Source organism: Panicum virgatum, chromosome 5K (genome assembly GCF_016808335.1).
Source record: "Panicum virgatum strain AP13 chromosome 5K, P.virgatum_v5, whole genome shotgun sequence".
NCBI lineage: Eukaryota > Viridiplantae > Streptophyta > Magnoliopsida > Poales > Poaceae > Panicum > Panicum virgatum.
Window position 1 is genome coordinate 20,611,373 of NC_053140.1, and position 13,046 is coordinate 20,624,418.

At 42.5% G+C, this 13,046-nt stretch overlaps 1 protein-coding gene and 1 long non-coding RNA gene across 6 annotated transcripts; one reads left to right on the forward strand and one right to left on the reverse strand.

Moving 5' to 3' along the window:
* Window positions 1-125: 125 nt before the first annotated feature.
* LOC120706882 (protein LOW PSII ACCUMULATION 1, chloroplastic-like) lies at window positions 126-6,572 on the reverse strand. 3 transcript variants are annotated; one of them, XM_039991634.1, is made up of 10 exons: window positions 6,219-6,553; window positions 5,513-5,616; window positions 5,065-5,200; window positions 4,699-4,930; window positions 4,353-4,510; window positions 4,054-4,239; window positions 3,827-3,927; window positions 3,217-3,313; window positions 2,941-3,020; window positions 126-534 (listed from the first exon to the last, which is right to left on the reverse strand). In XM_039991634.1, the coding sequence occupies exons 1-9, from the start codon at window positions 6,477-6,479 to the stop codon at window positions 2,946-2,948; spliced, it is 1,350 nt and encodes a 449-aa protein (XP_039847568.1). In that variant the 5' UTR covers window positions 6,480-6,553; the 3' UTR covers window positions 126-534; window positions 2,941-2,945. The 3 variants fall into 3 exon arrangements, with proteins under 3 accessions (XP_039847568.1, XP_039847565.1, XP_039847566.1); XM_039991631.1 differs by lacking the exon at window positions 126-534 and adding an exon at window positions 1,801-2,281 and having other exon boundaries at window positions 6,219-6,572; XM_039991632.1 differs by lacking the exon at window positions 126-534 and adding an exon at window positions 2,326-2,860.
* An 802-nt stretch (window positions 6,573-7,374) lies between these two features.
* On the forward strand, window positions 7,375-9,511 carry LOC120706884. 3 transcript variants are annotated; one of them, XR_005688511.1, is made up of 3 exons: window positions 7,375-8,284; window positions 8,831-9,132; window positions 9,320-9,511. It is a non-coding gene; the product is annotated as an uncharacterized LOC120706884 (long non-coding RNA). The 3 variants fall into 3 exon arrangements; XR_005688512.1 differs by lacking the exon at window positions 9,320-9,511 and having other exon boundaries at window positions 7,412-8,111; window positions 8,195-8,284; window positions 8,831-9,289; XR_005688510.1 differs by lacking the exon at window positions 9,320-9,511 and having other exon boundaries at window positions 7,412-8,284; window positions 8,831-9,289.
* Window positions 9,512-13,046: the final 3,535 nt, after the last annotated feature.

The window sequence follows — 13,046 nt, forward strand, 5'->3', positions numbered from 1 at the left end:
GTAAAAAAATTTCAAACGAGATGCTCAAAAGTATAGTGTTTTGAGTTCATCAAACATTACAATCTAGCATAGTTTTGAACCAATACACAAGAATCAACTTTGAACCAATTGAAAGAAAAGACACATGAAAAAGTTTCAAAAGATCAAGTTTTTGAACTTATACAGCCCTATTAAGATTCCATTACTGAACTTACCAATTGAACCACAGAGGTTCTGCTCGATCCAACGATCCAGAATCCTTGCACATTGATCAAGGCATATATCAAAAAGTTCATTTTCTAAAACTTCATGCCTCCCTTTTCTATGTACATCGTCACAAGCATAATTACCTTCAGATTCGATCTCAAAAAAAAATACCTTCAGATTCTAGGTTTATAAAGAAGATGTTGTGTTTGGGACACAACCAAATGCAAGGGACTTAGTAAGTGAAGGATCTTGTGTAGAATCAGCTGTGCGCTCATGAGTCATGATCCAACCAGTTAGCTTGGAAAATGCTCTTATTTGTTGCACGACTCCGCCCTCCCAGCTGCAAGCCTGCAACAATAAGGTTGAACTGTTCAAAATAAAAAAATAAAAAATGTCTTATGGAACAGTAGGTGACCTAGTATAACAGCTAAAGATTTCGATGTCAAAATTCATCCCTACTTTGTCTTTTCTACAAAAAACAAAAAAAAGGATAAAATTGATCTATCATGTAAATTTAGTGTAGCTCATGTAGATGACTTCATCTGGATGCTAATAAGAAAACTATATACTCCCTAAGGCCTCCCTAAGGAGCAGAATCAAATGCCAAACACTAAGCTTCAAGAGTCAAACTTTTTAACCATATATTACTGCCATGTCATATAGTCAAATAAAAACCATTACTTAATAGAAAAAGGGAAATCAGATTATTTTTTTACAATCAAACTCCAGAATTATTGAGTGAGTTGGAACGGTCTCGATTCTTGGATTGTGAATTTTGAGCAAGCACCTCCCTTGCATCCATGATAATTAAAGAATAATATCAGTAGAACAAAATCGGGGAATAAACAAGTGTCAGATTAGCATCACTTATTTTATAGTGTACAAAACTGACTCAAAATTTATCCCTTTGTACTCTCTCTCTCTCTCTCTCTCTCTCTCTCTCTCTCTCTCTCCTAGAATATAAGGCATTAAAGGATTCAAATTTTATGCTTGAATGTAAGGCATGCTAGGACTTTCAGATAAGCATTAAAGGAAATCATTTAATTTTCTTTATCTCTAAGCTGCAGAGTTTTTTTTTTATTTTTTAATGCAATTTTTTACAGTAATTACGGAATAATACTCCAGATCTAATAAATTTCAAAATAGGTCATGATCGTCTGCTGAGCAGACGAAGTCTGCTGAGTTTCGTCTGCTGAGCAGATGAAATCTTTAAATTCGTCTACTCCATGGATGAAAATTGAGATTTCGTCCACCGAGTAGACGAAATCTGTTTTCATCTACGAAAATGATGAAAATTATATTTTTGTCTAATGGATTTTTGTCCGTTCAAAGGACGAAACGAGCAAATTTCGTCTGCTCAAAAGACGAAATCTCAATTTCGTCTGCTCGGCAGACGATCATGATCTATTTTTAAAATTTATCAAATTCGGAGTATTATTCCATAATTTATCAAATTGTTCCTTCCACCCATTACTCCCTACAATCCAGAAGTCTTTGTTTCGAGACAACAGCAAGCCAGAAAAGTGGTGTGCCCAGGACGGTTCAATTTGTCTTTAAATCAAATCTTGTGAGCAAGTTGTTCCAAATAAGTCTTATTCGGGAGGGGAAAAAAGGTGAGAAGAGCATACATTCTTTTTCTTTTTTCCTAATATAACTGGTCATTTTACAAAAAAAATGATCATATCAAACGCCCTGCTCTGTGCAAAGCAATCCGATCACACGAATTCTTGGGCACCCATGCATTTTGTAATGATCATATCAAACGCCCTGCTCTGTGCAAAGCAATCCGATCACACGAATTCTTGAGTACCCATGCATTTGTGCTGCACGCGCACCGGCACAAGGACCACGCACAACGGACGCAGAGACACACAAATTGGGCATCATGAGCAATCCGTGAATTTTATAATTTGGATAGATTGGATTGGTTCCTCTATACATAGATTAGTTTGTGAGAAGCGACCATCTGCACTGAAGTTCCAGGAACAGAATATATTCAACCCATTGGCGACCACGCTTCCGATCGGTTTACCATAAACCATATTCCTGTATCTCTAACAATAAACTGTTTGTTACTGACAACGGAGGTTAAAACCTGAAAGGCGGAAGCAAATACATGTTAATTCGCGGTACATGTTATTATTGCAAAATCTTCTGAATAATATAACAAAGAAAACACACACATAAAAGCTTGACTTCTCTAACTATTCCAACAATTTACTTGTATTTACTAGTATATTACCTGCATTCTGTTCTAGGTTGCTAGAATGATGTCCACTCAATTGTATACAAATGTTTCCTTTTTTAGGAATAATTCCTTTGTTTGAAAAGCTGACATGATTGCCAAACTTCCACTGCTTAACCAAAGCACATGTCGAGTATTTAAAATTTGATGGGTTAATATTCCAATTGAGTTTAGTTTGCCAGATGTAGTTTGAGAAGTCATATAGCATACTCTGGATGTTACATTAAGAGTACATTTCAGAGTTGAGGAGGTTAGAAAGCAGCAATGGTCCTCATGTCATGAAAACAGTAGTTTTATGGGCCATGGTGGTACGTTTCGAAACATGTCTTGAGTAATCTATAAGTTACTACCATCACCTTCGTACTGTTTTGATGGCATTGTAATCAAAACCTGGGGTTGAAATTACCATGCCAACCACAGTGCTTTCCACTGAATTTTACATGTTTATTAGTATCCATGAAGAATGAAATGGAGAAAAGAATAAATGGTCAAATTTCAGCTGTACACACCTTTTTCACCGTTCAAGTTTGCTCATAAGATCTTCAAGTCGTGGCAGTTCTTGCAATATGTCGTTCCAGTTTGGCATACCCTATAAGAACAAATCACACGCACATGGTCAGTTGTCATTATTTTCTCTTAATAGGGTAGATTAGATTCAATGTTGTTTAAGCCCTATTGGTGTGGTTCAATTATGGAATTCTATGCCTCTAGATGTATTGCATAATCAAGTCAAATAACAGATTTCTTTCTAACAAAGTGAAACTGAGAGAAAAAGGAAAAATTACTATTCCAGATCTTCTGACACGGCCATCCAGACGAAGGATTATGTAGACATCTTCACCAGGAGTGACGCCTTCAGACTCTTGCTGGTCACGTATCCAACTGAACCATAAGCAAGTAGAGGTCAAACTGGGGGAAACCTCTAACACAACAAATTGATGCAACCAACTATGCTTTTTTTTAGGGCAAGCAACCAACTATGCTAACAATAACAGAAAAAGGAACAGGACAGAACTTGAAGTATTGCTGTAGCTGCCTATGTAGAGATAAAAACTACTAAAGTGAGTTGAACTGCAAGTTATCATGAAATTTAGGAAAACTAAGGTAACTTTTACAGTGAAAAACTTAACATGACTTTCAAGTTTCAATGCTTATGGCATGTGATTTACGGGAACATCAGAATCTTCCACTTGTCGGGTGGATCTTTAGTTCATATATTTGTCTAATAGTTTTTTGTTTTTTTCCTGCTATGCCATATATATACCTATTTATATTGTTGTGCTATGTTAGAATTTATAAACAAAAAAATCATGAAACACAGTATAGTTACTTTTTGCAGTTTGATGAACAGTCTAGGATTAAATGCATACATGTAAAAGGAGAAACTAAATGCACCTTTCCCACTGTTCAGGAGAGACAATATCTGCCTTAAACCGAACCTCAGCTTTCAAACGTGACTTTGCCGCAATAGATTCAGTACGTTTTTCAAAGTCACCCTGTCAAAAGAAAATTTGCAATAACCTATCAAAGAAAGGGGCAAAGATTTTCATACAAAATACACAAGCTAAAGAGGCAAGTGAAGTGAAGTTTTTCGTAATTATCCAATGCAAGGCTGGTCTAACCCCAACTGAAGGAGCTGATGCAGCAGCTCTTCTTGTACCAAAACCCCTTGGTTTGGTTTGGTCTTTCTGAGAAGCGCCAAATATCACTGGAATTAGAAGAACACCTCGTTTGAGCAGTTCAGTCCGGTACCTCTCAGCTCTTTGCATGGCCCGAGTAACAGATGCTTTCGAGCCTGCCAATATAACCTGTAACACTCCCCAAACAACAATTCACTGAGTGAAAAATTTTGATGTAATGAAAAAAGTTATTACAGAAAATGGTTGGTGGACATAAAAGATGAAAAATAAATTATACTAACTGGCCTAGTAATGTCCCGGAGTTGAACAAGCTCAATAATGCGATTAGTTGACAGGCGCACAGGTAATCTTGAAAGGGTTTCATTACGAGAAATTTGTGTGATTTGCTTCTCTTCTTTCTTGTTTTCCCAGAAGTACAAAGCCACAAGCATAACAATACCTGCAGTATACTGATTTAAAATTTCAATCACTTTAGTGTAACTAATAGTAAAAGAAATATAACAAAGTTGTTATTCGTATTTTCTAAAAAGAAAATTGATTAACAAAAAGACAAGCGCATAAGATTCTTCAACCATAGAATACTGTTAACTATATGCAAGATAAATCTTTTAGTGCACGCCAATTTACCTCCAATATTGATGGCAGCATTCCCAGCAGTTTCCAGAAGATCAGGAGCACCATCACCTCCTTGGACTGCTAGTATAAGTCGGGGAATGGTAAAGAATGTTGAAATTCCAGCTGCTGCTGTTAAAGCTACATAGAAGAATCTTCTGACGCCACGGAATGGTGCTTGTACTTCACTAATGAGTTTCAGGTCTCTTCGGAACCCAGAACCAATATCTTCTCCACCACGCAAAGCCTGAAATAAAATTATAAGATCATATTACTGATATTAAACTGGTCAATGAATCAGACTTTAAGCCTTCAACTACAATCCACAGATCACTTTCTTTATTGCCATGTAGTAATGCAGTAAAGATGGAAGTTACAAACCTCTTCTTGAAGTTCCTTAAATTCTGGCGATGCTCTGAACGGCGCCAAGTCTGGATCATTAAGTATGGTACCAAATTTGAGATTGTAGTCCCGCAAAGCTGTCCTTAAACATTCTGCTGCCTTTTTGCTTTCTTCTCTGGTCCAAAAGATCCAGAAATTAAAATGATCAGTAAAAAAATTATGAATATGTTTATGGTGGCACCATGAGAATCCAAATGAGGCATGCATATATTCTACAGAAAATTCCCTAAGACCTTGATTTCTGGCTATTGTAGTTTTGTGTAACAATGGGTTCTAGTATTTACCATTTTTTGCCACCTACATACTTTAATTCGAAGCATTACTACACATGGTATAACTGATTCATAGATGAAAATTCTGATGAGTAGCCTAAACAAGCATGGTGCAAGAGTGCAAACGTTCAGTGGACCCAAGAAAGTATCCTCACCTATATGCATGGCAGCATGCCTTGTTATACAGGGCTGCCTGGGCTTCAATAGGTGTTGGATTCAGCTCCAAGGCATTCTCAAATTGGTCAAGAGCATCCCTCACCTATACAGGTGCAAATAAAATGACAACAGAATGCAGGTATGAATTGTATGATTATAGACGCCTCTTCAACAAAATGATAAAAATTGAATCTACAGAAGAGTTTGCTCAAACATGCAGTCTCTTGAGTAAGCCCGTATCAGAAATGTACTATGGAATTGTAAACACATCTAGGCAGTATAACAACAACATCACTGGCATTTATCTTTACCAGCTTGCTGATTCTTTTTTTAGCAGAGTACTAATTCCAGTTTCATCCCAGCTTAACACCAAGGCACTGATTACTGATAGCTTTCAAGTTGGAGATTACCATAATCTGCCAAAACATTTTATCCTAAGGCTATTGATCAAACAATACCAATGATCACTAACTTTCTTGCTTAAAAACACCGCCTTTACTTCCGCCATTTCCTTCAAGATACATGGTAAAACAATTGTTCGATGAGATAAAGCAGGCACTCCTATTTAAGCATTCAAAATTGATAAACTCAGCTAAAATCAGTCCCAAACTCAATTAAGCTTGACATAATACAATGTTTCAAATTCCAATCCAATGCTTTGAATCGCGTGTCACTCGAAAACTGTAAAAGGCGCCTCGGGGTTACCCTGCCCTTGGAGAAGAGCTCGAGGCCGAGGTTGACGCAGGATTCCGCGGTAGGCAACGGAACCGCTTCGGCCACCGCCTCCTTCTCCGGCGTCGGTGGGGAAGACGGGGACGACGAGGCGTTGGAGACGTGTACGGTGCGACCACGGCGGCGAAAGGGAAGGGGAGAAACAAAGGGCTGGATTTGAAGGGTTGTGCTGGGGATTGGGCCGCTGCCGCCGGAGAGGAGGGCTGCGGCCGCGGCTGCTGTGGCGGCCGCCATTGCGGAGAGAGATGGAAGCCGAGGTGAGGTGGTCGATTTTCCTCTTATCCTGAAGGAATTTTTTTTGCTCCTTTTCTTTTTCTTTCTCCGTCTGTAATGGGTAATTTGTTCGTAATCTTATCCCCATAATGCACCGAATGAATAAATCTACAGCCACCCACAACTGTGCCCCCGCTGAGAGAGATTGGAGGTGGTGCACACAAGCTTTTTGTACCCAGGTTGTCCACTTCATTGAAATCGATGGCTCAAATTGGCTCTACCGAAGCTTCAACGCGATCTAAGGGTCCATGTTATATGGATCCGCCGCTTCAACGCTCATCCGGCCATCGCTCCTCCACCCCGCACGCGCACCCCCTCGCCTGCGTACGGTGGCCCAGGTTCGAACCCAAGCGCTATTCAATTTTCATTTTTCCTCCACCAAATCGGTGCTCCTATTCCTAAGGATGCATTCGGATGTTTATTCGAATGTCAGATTTTTGGTCATTTTTCTTCGATTATGGACAAATAAGATATAAAATTTACTATGTAAATTCCTTGTATTTAACATCGATCTTATAAAGATTCATAAAAACTAAACCTCAAATTTATCATATATATTCTCAAATAATAGATATAAAAATTTGAATACGGATCGGATACAGATTCGAATATTTTTTCACCTTTTTAATTGTAGGGAGCAAATAATACATAAAAAATCTATACAAAATTTTATTTTTATGTGTAATAATATGCTTGATAATATAAAAAAAGATTAGCTTAAAATTTTAAATATATCTATTTTAAAATATCAAATTTGTTCTAAAAATTCGGATGTATAGATCCATCCTTACCTATTCCCTCCTATAGGCTGCCCTGCCCTCCCGCCGAGTGCGGCATCCGGCCGCCGCCGCCGCCTGGACGCGCGCCGTCTCCGGCCTCCGCTCGCGCGCCGCCTGCGGGCTCCGGCCGCGCGCCGCCTTCGGGCTCCGGCCGCACTCCACCGCCTGCTGGATCCGGCCGCCGCCGCCGCCTAGACGTGCGCCGTCTCCGGCCTCCGCCTGCGCGCCGCCTGCGGACTCCGGCCGCCGGCGGGACGCGCGGCCGGGACGCGCGCGCCCTGCGGCCTCCCGCCGGGCCTGCATTGCTCTCTCCCTCAGCCCTCGTCTTCTCCACCTCCGTTTTGGGTCGCCAGAGGCCGCCGAGCTCCGGATCCGCCCTCTCCCTCACTGGATCCACGCCTCCCTTGGATGGATCTGCATCGACGCAGCGTTCTTCCGGTTGGTCGTGATCCCTGTTTTCATCGCCTGCAACGCCCACGTCCACGCCCTCCGCGTTGTCTGCTTCCTCTTCCCCGGAGACGACCTCCGCCCCGGCCCCGCCGTAGGGCTCCCCGTCGCCGCCCTCCTCCGGGGGAGGGTGCAGGTCGACCTCTACCCCGACATCCGAGGGCGGGTGGTCGCCGTCAGGCCACTCTCCACCCATGTCCTCGCTCCTTGCCCCGCCGCCACACCCCATTCGAGCACTCAGCCATCCGCTCCCACCACACCAACCCCTTCTCCATCGATGCTCCTACAGCCAGTGAGCTTCTGAATTCCAGTTGGTGCTAGCAGCAAGCCAGGAACTTGGGTAATCCAAGACGAGCATCGCCATGAGGTGGTCCTGGCCTACTTCCTCTCTCTAATCCCCTTCTCTCCCTCTCAGATTCTATTTTAATTTGTGTTCAAAACTGCTGCTAGGTCATTGCCGTGTACTGCTGCTGCGTCATCGAGCCGGCCGCTGTGCTGCAGCATAGGAGTTGCTTCGTCCATGGTGACTTCCGTAATTAGGTAAGATCACAAATTATCCACTAATACCATGGTTCCTAGGTTTAATTTTGGTGGGCAATAACATGTATTGCATAGGCCCGTAGGGTTGTGATCTGTTGTTCAGAGAACGCACAAGAATAGCTTGTGTGAAAGATGTTCCTATGACAAGTCTGAAAGAATTTAGTTAGTAGCTATGGTTTGGTGTGACTCCAGACTGAGCCAAAGTACTCTGATTTCAGGTCTCTATTGCTCTGTACGACCATTCAATTGTGTACTAAATACTGTATACCGAGCAACATGTATGCACATCAAAGTAGGACAGAGCAGCAGGTTATAGCTAATTGACCTGGGAATGAACCGACGCCCTAAAGCACTCTGTTGCTCTGCAGGAAAACTACTACCACCACTGTCAGCTACAATTACTCAAGAGTCTAATTATTGATACTGAAAATGGAAATTATATGACAAGAAAAATGCAAAACCTAGAGTTGTCCTAACCTAACAGATGCATGCTCTGAACTAATTCTTCTTGCCCCTCTGCTACTCCTTATCAGTTTATTTTTTCAGGCTATGAACAAGAGCTATCTGATGTGCTGCTGATTTGAAAGAAGCCTAAGGCTGAGGGTACACTTCTGAGTGGATCATGTTTTGGAGAAGAAAAAGCTTCGGGTGAAGTTTTTTTCTGGTTTCTGCTTGATCGAGATAGAAGATGCTAGCAGTAAGCAGTGTGCTACTGGATAAAACAGAGCCAAGCAAAGAGCCGGGTTGCTTCTTGCTGTGTGCGTTTCTTGAGAGAGAAGATAGCAAAAATGAGCTTCTCCATCAGAACAGGAAGAGCTGAGAAGGAAATTTGCTTCCTGCTATACAAGGTAGCTAGCTCCTGTTTTTTTTTTGGATTTTTTACAGCTACAACATGGAGAGTTCCTAGGTTGCCAGCAATGCCTATGTATTGCCACGGCACTGAATTTTGGCTATTTTTTATTCTAAATAAAAATAGCTTTGGAATATAAAATTTTATATTGTTTTTGTTCCTTGTAACTTTATATGTCTTCATAGGTTTCCTAAACTGCCAAGGTTGTGACACTCAAATTGAGGGTTTGTTGATAGAAAATAAATTGTGAGTCTTAGCCATTAGTTGCTCTGAAACTATTTAGCTTGCCTGCACCATATTTCAAGATATTATTATTCTTTCATATTCGGTGCATAAGTATAGCAATCTGTAATTTGGCCGCACCATAAATATAGGAGTGCGCACCATAAAGTTACATCGCTCGGAGCCTCTGGATTAACCTAATGCCTTAAAGTTTTATCTTCAACCTGCAAGGATTCTAATCCAATGGCTCGGAGCCTCAGTGTTTGAAATTTGTGTTTTGTGTTGTGCCACGTCTACCTAAGTTCTATCCAATCCGTCTCTGAAATAATTGAGGTCACGCGCGTGATCTGGATTCAACCCATTATAGAAGGCCCAGGAGTATGTTGTGCCGCGTCTACCTAAGTCCTACCCAATCCGTCTCTGGAATAATCGAGGTCGCGCACGTGACCTGGATTCAACCCATCATATAAGGCCCAGGAGCGGAGGAGCGGCCAACTGTCGACATTCACGGTGGCCGGTTTAGGTTACGGGCTCCCAAAGGTTATGGTCCAGAGCTGCCGGGTTTTCTATTTTGCCGGTTATAGAGGGATGGGGGAAGTCGCTGGACCGGCAGTGGGCCGGTCGGTATAGCACCGAGGCAAAGCGGCAGAGGATGGCATAGTTGAAGAAGATGGATATTTGCTTGGCTGCGCTAAAGGACGACAGTGAAGGTGCAGGAGCGGGGCGAACGACAGTGGATGCGGCGAGCTCGACTAGTGTGGGGGAGATGGACGCTGAAACTAGTGTCGGCGGCGATAGAGATGCTAGGGAGCCGACTGGCTATGGGGATAATGTGGCAGTGTATCAACGAAGAGAGGTGAAATGAGTTGTATATGGGCAGGTAGATAATTTCCGAGATCTTGTGACGAAGGTTGAGGGTAGAATACCCCCTTCCATTAACCGTGGAGGGGGTTGATTCTTTCGGAATATAAAGCTATTCCATTGAATCACTTCCCATAGTCCCATTGTATTTCGGCTTCTGTTTGGATATCGTTACACTAATCCCAACATGATGTTCCCTTTTTCTGTTAAATGTTTAGTGTGAACAGGTGCTCTAATTACAGTAATTCGCTCTCTAGTTCCATTCTCACCATTATATTCTTCATTTTGCAATATGTACAATTTAAGTGCCTTTCCTTTGGGGCCTGCCAATCCAGTCATGTATCTTCCAATATATTTTAATTTCAAGTATCCTAACTGAATTGTCGTTGATGCACCAAACAGCCTTTTATCCAACTAATCTCACCGTGCCCTCGGTTCCTACCCCCCAGGGCAGCTCCAGTGTCAGCTGCGAACCGAGGCATGACACAAATCGATTTGGGTCATGGTTCGCTTCTCTAGTCCGAGCATCGATACATGGGGCTCAAGATTGCATTAAAAGTAGTGTTGTTGGCTTCTCTCGTTCACATACGCAGGAGAGGAGAGGGACTCATTCAATTTTTTATTTGCCATGGTTCGGATTCCAAACATGGTTCGCTTTTTCTGTCTGCCTCCCTCGGTTCGATCGCTGCAGTGTTTTGGTTCGTTCAACGAACCTCCACATTAGAGTTCAGTTCGTTTTCGAGTAACACTGCTGCTGCCCCCCATGCATGGCTTGTTTGCTGAACAACTATCAGTCTGGCTCTATTTGGTTTTTGTAAAGGTGGGACTGTTCACAACTTTAACTGCTAATTAAGGATATAAATATAAAAATAATTTACAAAACTAACTCTAGAATCTCTATTCTAGGAACCCCGAAGAATCTAATGAGATCTTTGATCGCATAATTAGAGGATGATTACTGTACCATCACTATAGCCAATCATCAATAATTACCATCATTAGATTCATCGCGAAAAATTACACCCATCCGTGAAGAAATTTTACAAATATACTTCATTTATTACTCCATGCATATAAGATTCTCTTCTACAAATTTCTAGAAGAAGAACAACCAAACAAGGCCCATGTTGGACACCTATACAGATTTTTACATGCAAGGAACATGAAGGGTGATGAAGATCTTCGGCCACATTGTAAACCAGCCAGCCTGCGCCACTCTACACACTACTATTATCACCATGCAATTATGTAAATGCCGGTTTACGCTAGCGTCAAGCCATAAATTCATTTTATTCTCTCTCTGCTGTTTTTTAGGAAAAAAATTCAAATCACTACCCTCATCTATCAACAATGTCCGGATAACCCCCTAATCAATTTTATAGTTTGCTTAACCCCCACTTTTTCCCAAACCAGTTCATCATACACCTTCCGCCAGTCCTAAATCTGGTTTTGCTGACTCGATAGCTGTTTTCACGAACTAATAATGCCATGCGGGCAGTCCAACGTGGCAAAAAGATAGTAGGCCCACTTAACCCCCTCTAGATTGTCCTGTTACCTCCTGAATGTTCATCTCCCTGCCGCCGTACTCCGCCGGCATCGACCGCCGTGTACTCTGCCGGCATGGACTGACTCCCATTGCGCCCTGCCCTGGCTTTCTCGTCGCCATCCGTGCCTTGGTGGTTGCCGCTGGTGTGGTTCCTCGCTGTTGGTGGTTGCCGCTGGTGTGGTTCCTCGCTGTTGGTGGTCCACTTGCTGCTGGATGCCGAGCTGGGCCCATGCTATTCCGGTGGATCTCCGGCCACCATGGGGCCCATGTTATTCCGGTGGATCTCCGGCCACCGTGGGGCCTGGCCGCGAGCCCACAACTGTGCTGTTGATGCATCTCTATGAGGACGATCGGCCGGTGTTGCCAAACTTGCACTGTAGGACTGGACACGAGAAAGGGCAGCTGTTGGCGCCTACCAACATCACCACCAGAAAAGCAACGATGATGCTCGCAGACATCAATTTAGGGTGGCAGTATTTTATGAACCACGAATAAATCACAAGCGCACGAAATACCGCTGTAGCATTTTACCCGGGAGTATATCGGGGTGTCATTTATATTTCCGCAGAGAAGACGGTGAGTGAAGAGATATAGACTAGTTGATAAACTTTATCTAGATTGGATATTCTCATGCATAAACAGGGGTAAGATATATAACATGGTAGGAAGTAGTGTGGCACACACAAACTATCTTCCGAATAAATAAATAGAAGAAAAGATAAAAGATGCCTAGGCTGGGAGCAAGGCAGAAGTTAGAGCTCGAGTCAACTGTGTTAGGCTAGCTATATCTATGCCATCTTATGGTTAGATTGTCAGAGATTAAACCACACAACAGGGAGACCGCTATCGAAGCAACGGGAGGAGCCCGTACACCCCAGCGGCTTTATGCACCTCCTACCCTCCATACCGAACGTGGAGGATTACTCGGGCTCGGACAGGGCTGTCACCACCTGCCGGCTACCACTACAAACCATGGGTATAGTTGTCATCCAGCAACTCTTAGCTAATCTAGACACCATGTCTACACTGGTAAGCGATACTCTAGTGTCCCGCGCAGAGCCCCTACCCTCCGGATGGACAGACTTCACACTAGAGCAAACATACGAATATTGGAGTAGTTGATAGAGTTCTAAGCACGATATGTTAACCATCGCAAGCACATGGCGATCATGCGATGCAAGCATTGAACAATAACGCAACCATATCAAGAAGTATATATCCGATAACTCAGAACATACTTCAACCAGATATCGGTAACCATAGTCTAATTCTATTACAAACAA

Coding starts and splice junctions, on each gene's coding strand:
- LOC120706882 (XM_039991634.1), bottom strand. CDS start 6,479: ATGGCGGCCGCCACAGCAGCCGCGGCCGCAGCCCTCCTCTCCGGCGGC. Junction 5,617..6,218: donor AGCTCTTCTCCAAGGGCAGG/GTAACCCCGAGG, acceptor GCACCTGTATAG/GTGAGGGATGCTCTTGACCA. Junction 3,314..3,826: donor TCTCCTGAACAGTGGGAAAG/GTGCATTTAGTT, acceptor CTTATGGTTCAG/TTGGATACGTGACCAGCAAG.